The sequence below is a fragment of the Erpetoichthys calabaricus genome, chromosome 1, assembly GCF_900747795.2.
Source record: "Erpetoichthys calabaricus chromosome 1, fErpCal1.3, whole genome shotgun sequence".
NCBI classification, from domain to species: Eukaryota; Metazoa; Chordata; class Cladistia; order Polypteriformes; family Polypteridae; genus Erpetoichthys; species Erpetoichthys calabaricus.
In genome coordinates this window covers 115,734,462-115,743,453 of record NC_041394.2, presented here as the reverse complement: position 1 = coordinate 115,743,453, position 8,992 = coordinate 115,734,462, and the positions used below count along the sequence as shown (strand labels likewise).

At 35.5% G+C, this 8,992-nt stretch overlaps 1 protein-coding gene across 4 annotated transcripts in view; it reads left to right on the top strand.

The window, feature by feature from the left end:
* Positions 1–505: 505 nt before the first annotated feature.
* tulp3 (tubby-related protein 3) overlaps positions 506–8,992 on the top strand; it is a 470,805-nt gene continuing 462,318 nt past the window's right edge. For all 4 annotated transcript variants that reach the window (XR_007935369.1, XM_051929502.1, XM_028805530.2 and 1 more), the window contains exon 1: positions 506–648. Coding sequence is in view for 3 of the 4 variants with exons in the window: in XM_051929502.1 (XP_051785462.1) it covers positions 629–648 (20 nt within the window). In the remaining variant the exon portion in view is untranslated. The remainder of the gene's footprint in view (positions 649–8,992) is intronic.

The following is an 8,992-nucleotide window of genomic DNA, read 5'->3' as shown; positions in this document are numbered from 1 at the left end:
TCATTTGGCATGTCGGGAGTGACATCAGTGAGTGTGGGCTGCAGTTTGATCCATCACATATGGACACACTCTCATGCTGTCATTTCATGTCATGTCTTGTGTCGGGCTCTGCAGCCACGAAAAATGGCAAAATAGCAAATTCTTCTGGTCTTCATTTTCTGTCTTTGGTGAGTGAAATGAAATAAAAGTCGTTCATTGGTATTTCGTTTTTAAAGCATTTATATCATAAAATATTTCTTCAGTATTGTCCATTTAATCGTTAACATATTTTATACTCGCAGCCTTTTTTCTTGTTGCGGACGTTTCTACTATGACCTGCAAATCGCCGTAGTGACATAGCCTCACCCTCCACATCCTCAACTTTGCACCTAAACGTTTCTTTAGGCGCTCTCACCGCCCCCAACTACTGCACATACCCTGTGCGTCCGTGATCTCCGCCTTCTTTTTCGACCAGCTGACTCAAGCAACCAATTGAGAACAACATCCGTTTGGACGCTGCCAATGCCGAAAATTGTTGCTGAAATGTGCCGTTGCTAAGGCTGGTGGAGGTGCTCTCCCTCAGTTCAAACTGGAACTTCTGACCTAGGTGCTGGCGGCGGCTGGGAGTCATAGCAACGCGGTGATAAACATGAGCTACTACAGCATCAGGTAAGAGTACTAAAACGATGCCTGTTGATGCTTCTTTCATGCCATTAGCATTGAAGAGCTACGTCTGCTTTTTCTCATATTTGGAAAGTAATTCGGTCAACTTTTCTGTCTCCCCCATTGTAAACAGAGACGGAGAGTTTGTGTCATGATCAGAACATGATGTCACATTAGAGGAATCTGTACACACATGGAATCTTGAGGCTTGGAAAGATGTTGGTAGCCTAAAGCCACCTGGTGTCTATGTGTTTTGTAAAGAACAGCATACGAAAACCCATTGATATATCTTTGTTGTGCGTTGTCTTGAATAAAGATATTTAAGTTCAGTATATTTTAAAACTACTAATGGAATCAGTTTTACAGTTTGAGAACTGTTGTTTAGTTATTTGCCTTGCACAGGGTCGTGGAGAGTGAAAGAAAGCGATTATTACTGGTAATGTTCTGATCCGAAGTCAGTGCTTTAAGCACTGTGCCGCATTGCCTTGACTGGTACTATGCTTTTTGAAAGTGTAATGCACTTCTTCATTATCGGCAATTTCATACCTTGTTATAATATGAAAGAATTATTATATGGCATTGGTGATGCCTATAGCTGAAGCTCATTTGCCGCATTGAAGCAATGTGATCGTGAGGATACCTCGTGCTGATTTCTTTTGAAAATAACAATAAAATAGTGGCGAATTTACTCCGACAAAAGCAGTCAACCAATACGCAGTTTTGGTGCTGTTGGCTTCTCAATCTGATTATAGTTTGCAAGTATTTTTTTAGTCAATAAAGGGTTATGTATTTATTTTCCTAACCTTCATAATCAAGGACTGGGTCATAGAGGCCCCCACCATTCCTTTGCAATGCATACGTGCATACAGAACCAACAGTTTGAAAGTCATATCTTCAGTAACGTGGAACGAAAATCGGACTATCCTGGAAAAAAAAAATCTAAAATAATTCTGTGCCAGCTCCACACAGACAGTCACGGTTTGGAATGTGAAACCAGGGCTCTGGAGCTCTAAAGCAATAGTACTGCGGCAGGCAACACTGCTTTCCCTAAAAAAAGTAATCAGCCATTTCCCCAAAAAGAAAAACAAGGTTAAACTAAACATTAGTTAGTTTCTCGCTGCATTAACGTAATCTGTTAAATTTTGTATTTATGTAATAGAATCTAGTATGTACATTTTAATTGATCTTCTTTTACTAATTTACAGTAGATGTCGAGCATTTTGATTTATTCAGTCATAGAGTCTAATGTGTACATTTTGACCTTTTTTCACAATTTATTTAATTAAGTTTTGATTTGAGGTTATTCTTAAGAAGTGTTTCCGTGAACAATGTTTTAACAGAATACAAATAAATGAAAGAAAGATGGGCTTGGAAAAAACTTACCTGCAGATTGAAAATCTGTAGCATATAATAATATATACAGCCATCCAGCTTTATGGAGTGTTTAATATTAATTCAAGGCTAACTCTTTATGCTAATGTGCACATAGTCCTGTTCCCAGGTGGTCTATGTATTTTGTGGATATTTAATGTTTTTCCTATGTCAACATAGGTAGGTGTCTATTTTATTGTGCTTTCCGCCCACAGTCCAAGAATGTATAGCTAGGTTGAGTGGCTTCTAAACTGGTGTAGTTGAATACCTCAACCAAACTTTGCCACAAAAGTGGGCCCTGCTGTTTTGTTACAAGAGTCTTGTATACCTGCCAAATGATCTGATTTTGGTGCCATTCTGATGCCTGAACTTTGATTCTATCATCTGATTAAATTATTCTAAATTACATTTTTTTTTTATTAAAGATCAAGTTGAAGTTTGAGTGTCTGGCACCATTTGTGCTTAGTTCCAAATAGCCTTAATTTTACTATGGCCTTAAGTTTTTTCATGCATTCCTGAGACCAAAATATTTTGCAGTAAATGAAAGTTTGTTTGTTTTTTTTCTTCAACATGCAGAAAACCTAGTTAATTATGTAGTAAATAGTGGCATCCTGAATACTGACTGAAGTCTTTAAATATTTTTTTTATTTGGTAAAGCATTGCAGAACAAATAGTCATACTGAAGTTTTAAAATGCTATCATTTTAGGAGGCCAGTGTGGTGACACAGGTATTAGTGTTACTGCCTCATAACTCCAAAAGAATGGGTTGTAATGCTGTAATCGTATTCCACCCAATATCTGTGCACCTGATGGTTTTCGCCCATTTGCCTAGAGCTGTCCAATGAATCAAAAGCTAAGTTATGGGATGCAGTGTTAAACAGCCTGAGGTTGTAATAGAGGAGAGAATGAAGACGAAACCGAATGTCATTATGAACACATCTGCACATCATCTCTCTGACACACTAACATGGAGTACTTTCGGCCAAATAATTATTCAGTGGAAGTGTGTCAAGAAACGTTACAGGGACTCATTAACACCAACAGCAATATGCCTTTATAAAGCTGGACTGTGACTTTTTAAATAATTCTGCTGTGTATTTGTGGGTTTCAGGGTGGCGGTTGCTGTTTGTTAATTCTATCTATCTATCTATCTATCTATCTATCTATCTATCTATCTATCTATCTATCTATCTATCTATCTATCTATCTATCTATCTATCTATCTATCTATCTATCTATGACATGTATTTTGGCTTAATTCATGACAGTCAATGGTTATAGAGTTTGAGTGTATGCATGAGTATACTATCCAATTATTTATTTATTTACTTATTAATTAACTAGCCCCCGTGTTTGGTTTTCCAGATACACACTTTTAAGATTTTTTTTTTCTTTGAATTGTTGCTATTTCATTAGCTTCACTTTTATTTCAGAACTTATGTAAAAACAATATTTGGAATCTTTTGAGTCCCAAAATGCTGAATCTTTTAAATGAGGTCAGTGAGACATGTGTTTAATGACTTTGTACCATAATTCAGGATAGGTTTCTCTGTTTGAAATTTCAGCACAGTCAAAGCGATCTACATCATCAGCAGTTAATAATTTTTTTTGCAAAGTAACCAATAAAGACATGTGAGGTAAAACATGTTTTTGAAATTCTCTGACTTAAACTTCAAAGCCTTACAATATTTGCATACTTCTGACATATCACCTGTGTCCATATATTCACTCTCTATTCACCTTTTAGTTATTTCTCCGAGTAATAATTTCTCTTTTTTTGTGCTAATGCGATGTTTACTTTCTTTTTTTGACGCTGTTGTTTTTTTCTGCTTTCATATTCTATATCTTGCTCTGCATGTGTTTCGCGCCTATGTTTTTCTTGAGTCTTTTGAATTCCAGTTTTCATTATCTCTAACCTGCTCTGTGTGTGTTTGGCCCCTTTGTTTTGTAACCTCTTTATGATGTTTTACTTTGTTTTCTACTCTGCCTTTTATTTCTGACCACTCTTTGTCCTGCTTTTTTTTTTTCAATGACACCTGGTCCGTGGTGATTATTTTCCCTTTTTCGAGTAATAATTTCCATTTGTTTGCGCTACTGCAATCTTTACTTTCTTTTTTTATACTTTCTAATTTTCCTACTTTCATATTCTTTAACTTTCTCCACATTTGTATCGCGCAAAGGTTTTTTTTTTTTTTTTTTTTTTTTTTTGGAGCCTTTCGAATTACACTACTTTCATAATCTGCTCTACATGTGTATAGCGCCAACGTTTGTGAATGTGTTTATGAAGTTCTACTTTGTCTTTTTACTCTGTCTTTTAATTCTGAGCCCAATTGGACGTGCTTTGTTTCAGTTCCACTTGTTACGGGCTGATAATTACTTTCCTTATTTTCTGAATTTGCACCTAGATTACTTTTTCTTTTTTGCTCTTTTTTTCTCTCCATCGCTTTTGAGTCTCTTTTCTCCGCGCTGCTTTCTTCTTCGCTTAGTCGTCGATGTTTCATTTATAACGTATTGTCCTTATACGCTTTATATGCGCTGAGACCCTGGATCTGTGTGTGCTCAAAGCCAAAAAACACAAGTGAGTGTGTTGCTGGTTGCCCTTGCTCTTATTTATTCGTAAGTAGGTGTGTCTTGCAAGAATCTCATGTTCTACGTCATCGCGAGACGCCCCTGGGTCAATCTCTTGGCACAATGTCTCATGTTTAAGGTCCTTGCGGGTCTTTTAACTGTATTCCGTGATCTTAACTTGAAGATCACGTCTCAACGCCCTACTGTTTCTCTCCAGGATTTTTTTTTACAATAGAGAAATTTATTGTCATTTGTCAACAAAATACGTAAGTTGGCCAAGAATGTCTGAACTTTTGTATGAAACTTATAATTATGTGAAAAAATAACTACATCAATATGAAATGTTTTCTTTTTTTTTTTAAATATGTAGACATATCAAGATTTCATTTTCATTTAAACAGTTTTTTAGACAAAAGTGACATTTAGAAAAAAGGAAAAATTGACTTTACAGTATTTTTTGCAATGAAAAATTAATAGATATGTAATTTCTGTCTGTGGAAAAAGTAAGTATGCCCATGGATCTAAAATCTGGTATTCCCCCCTTCGGTAGAAGCAACTTCAAGTCGATGTTTCCTACAACTGTCTAGCAGTCTTTGACTTTGACTGGTAGAAAGAATTTCCAACTCCTCCATGTAGAATTCTTTCAGCTCTATAATATTCATGGCGTCCCCAAAGCATCTTGATGGCATTCAGATGCAAACTTTAGTTTGTCCATTCCAGAACTCTCTGTTTCTTTACTTTTAGGCAGCCATTCAATGGTAGATTTACTTTGGTATGTGGTATGTTTAAGGTCCACTTTCATTTGAGCTTCAGTCTTTTGTCAGATGGTCTCACATTATCCTCAAAAACCCTCTGGTGCAAAGAAGAGTTCATGGTGGATTCTATAATGATGAGCTACCCAGGCCTTCATGAAGCAAAAATAACATTTGCACCAGCATGCTTTGCAGTTGGTGTCAGGTACTTCTGTTTAAATGCTGTTTTTGGTTTTCACAAAACATGTTTTCTGGTAATTTGGATGTATGACTCTATTTATGCCTTGTCAGTCTAGAGCACAGTGGTCCTAATCTTTATGGGCAAACTTTAGTCTTGCCCTCATGTTTCTTTCTGGATAGGATGGTTTTCCTCTTGGTACATTTCTCATATAGATCTAATTTGTGCAGCTCTTTTCTAAAAGTACACTCATGCACTTGGACATCAGTTGTGGCAAGAGATACATATAAGTTCATTTTGATAAAGTTCCAGGGTTCTTAGAGATTTCTTTCAGCATGTTACATTCAGCTCCCAGAGTGAACTTGCTGGGGTGGCTTGGTCTGGACAAGTTGGCAGTTGTTGGAAATCTTCTCAGTGAGCTCTTTCGATCTACTATAGGCATGTTGAAACACACTTGTATAGCAAAGAGCAAACAAAGTAAATGTCTGAGGTTTAAATAAGACAGGTTCCTCCAAGATCCTCTCTGAAAATGTTCTAGTCATTTGCATCTGACCTGGTGCACCTTTTTCTAATTTAGGCATTGGAAGTAGTGATAAATGTAGTAGTGTACTTACATTTTCTACATGCAAAATTGGAATGTATGTTTATTTAAATTATACAGTGCAATGGACTACAAAATGTAAATGTGGCATGACGTTTCTTATATCACATTTGTCTGTTGATAGCGTTTAAACGAAGAACAAATATTGATATGTCCACATACTGTATGTTAAAAAAGACATAAAACATCTCTTTTTCACTTCACTGAATGTTATATGGTTTATTTCAAATCCTCTGGGTTTTGTATTGGCAATAATGATAATACAGTGTTGTAAAAAAATGATTTGCTCCTTACTTAATATTCCCTTCTTCTGTTTTTTTTTTTCCATTATTTTACACAATGAGTGGCCGTAGACATTAGTCAAAATACAGTGTTAGAGAAAGAGAACCTGACTGAACACATTATACAATTTTTTAATTATTCAAAGAGCAAAATTATTCAACACCCATATTGCCCATGTGAAAAAAACAGTACCCCTCCCTAGATTGAATACTTCTGTTTGCAGCAACTTAATTATAACAATAATTTCTACTAAATGCTTATTATAATTTGATATCAGTCTTCCACATCACTGTTGAGGAATTTTAGCACACTCTTCTTTGCAAATCTGTCTTAATTCAGACACCTTTACAAATTTACATGCATGAAGTGCTTGTTTCAGGTCTTGCCATAGTATCTATTTCCACTCCAAAACTTAAATTTTATTTCTTGTGAGCCATTCAGTTGTAGACTTGCTCTTGTGTTTTGGACCATTGTAATACTGCATAACTCCATTACACTTCGGCTTCATGTCATGGATAGATGATGGAACACTATCTATGAGAATATTATGGTAAAGTGCAGAATTCATAGTTACTTCAATAAAGGTAAGTCTACAAAGTCCTGAAGAAGAAAAGCATTCCCATATCATCATAAATTGTTTTAAGTGGGTGCCTCAAAATAACAGAAAATCTTTGGGATGCCTTGATATATATTCCTCAGTTGTCTAGAGTATTACTAGAAAGAGATGCAACAACATTCCTATATGGAAAAATGCATCAGTTATCTTTCTGATTTTAGAAATTTAAAATGCAGCTTTAGGTGTTGTTCTAAAGTCTTTCATTGATACTGATGTGGGTTGAGATCTGGTGGCTGGAATTGCCACAATGTATGTTTTACAACCTTGCCATGCTTTTCAAACTGTTTGTTGACAACCTATGTTCAATGAGGGCGTTGTCATCATGATAAAAAACGTTGCATATAGAATTTGTTTTCTTGATATTTGCTTCAGAATCAGCACTAGTAGAATGCACTTCATGCTATAACAGATCCATCTGAACACTTTAGTAGTAGTAGTAGTAGTAGTAGTATTGTCATGAAATTAGTGCCATGTAGTGGATGGACATATGGATGAAGATGTTGCTGCTTTGGTAAATCATCTGATAGACTGGCTCAGAGCCCAGTGAACCTCCAGTAATACTCCACTTGAATGCCTTAATTTGTTTCTCTTTGCTCTATTTTGACCAGTCCAGTATGGCATGTTTTTGTACACCTACAGCTTTTTTGTGAAATTCATTTAGTGCTATATACTTCATTTGGGTGTTCATTAGATTGTTGAGAACAAGAAGAAGGTTGATTTCTCTGAACAGATGATTTTTCCCACCTTACACAGTGCTTTCTTTATGGTAATGTGGTGGGCATAATAACCCTCTGCCTATTAACTAGGCAGGTTCTGTAGAAGTAATTATAGCAGAAGTAAGGGGAAAAACAGCAACATGTTTATTAATTTATTTTGGTGAAAATAACAAGGGATAAAATTACTTCTTAGAGCACAGTCTCCAGAGATTGTTTAATGTGGTGGTTCTTAGCTTTAAACTTCCATAATGATACAGGAAAAAAATAACCAAAGAAAAAAAAAAATGCCTACATTTCACATTGCAAGCCCTGACAAGTTTTTCATAAAATAACATGCCACTCTGTTATTTTAAGCTAAATTTAGATTTACTCTTCAAAACCAAACTCATAAAATGCAGTAAAATGTCAAATTCTAATATTAACTTATTTTGTCATTTGGCTTCATACAAAATCTTATTTAACTTTATTCTTTGAATATCTCACATTTAATACACCAAAAAAAATCACAGCTTACAGTATTAAAATTTTTGTTGCATACTGTATATAATTAAACACAATTAAAGATAAGGAAATATTGCAGGTGCATTTGGAAATAAATACAGGACATAAATATGTAGAATACATTCTCAAAACTGCTTAATCCAATTTAGGGTCATGAATAAAGAAGCAGGAAAGATTTGTATTTAATGGTCAGACAAAGGTCAAAGGACTGGTAGAACTAACAAGAAGACATAAGCAAAACAGATCTTACAAAACCAAATTCATTGCCACCCAAAAAGTTCATAACTACTAATAACACAATTTTCTTGTTGCAAAGCAGGGATGCCTGGATATGCATGCCACAATCTTTTATTATGTAGAACAAGTTGAGTTGGAATGTCACATAACTGGCTATGGGCATGGCAAAAGTAAAGAATATGGCCATACTGTGGAAGAGCAATACAAGTTAGAAATAAACTAAATAATAGCAAAACAAATTACACTGGTCAACAAGCATTTTGCTACTGGGAGTCTTTCACCTTTACTTTAACAGGTTTCACTTGCTGACTCTAAATTTGAAAACCGTTTTCATCCAGCACATCCCGTTTTTTAGTTATGATGTTCCAGGTCTTGGACAACCAGGGTGACTGGACAGTAAAGGCGGATAACCATTTTGATAAATACCGGTAATTCCACTTGGGATGCCATTGAGGTAAAAGAATTCGCCACACGTTACTAACAGCTGTGAGTTGTTTACCTTGTCATTATTAATTTTATTTAACAATT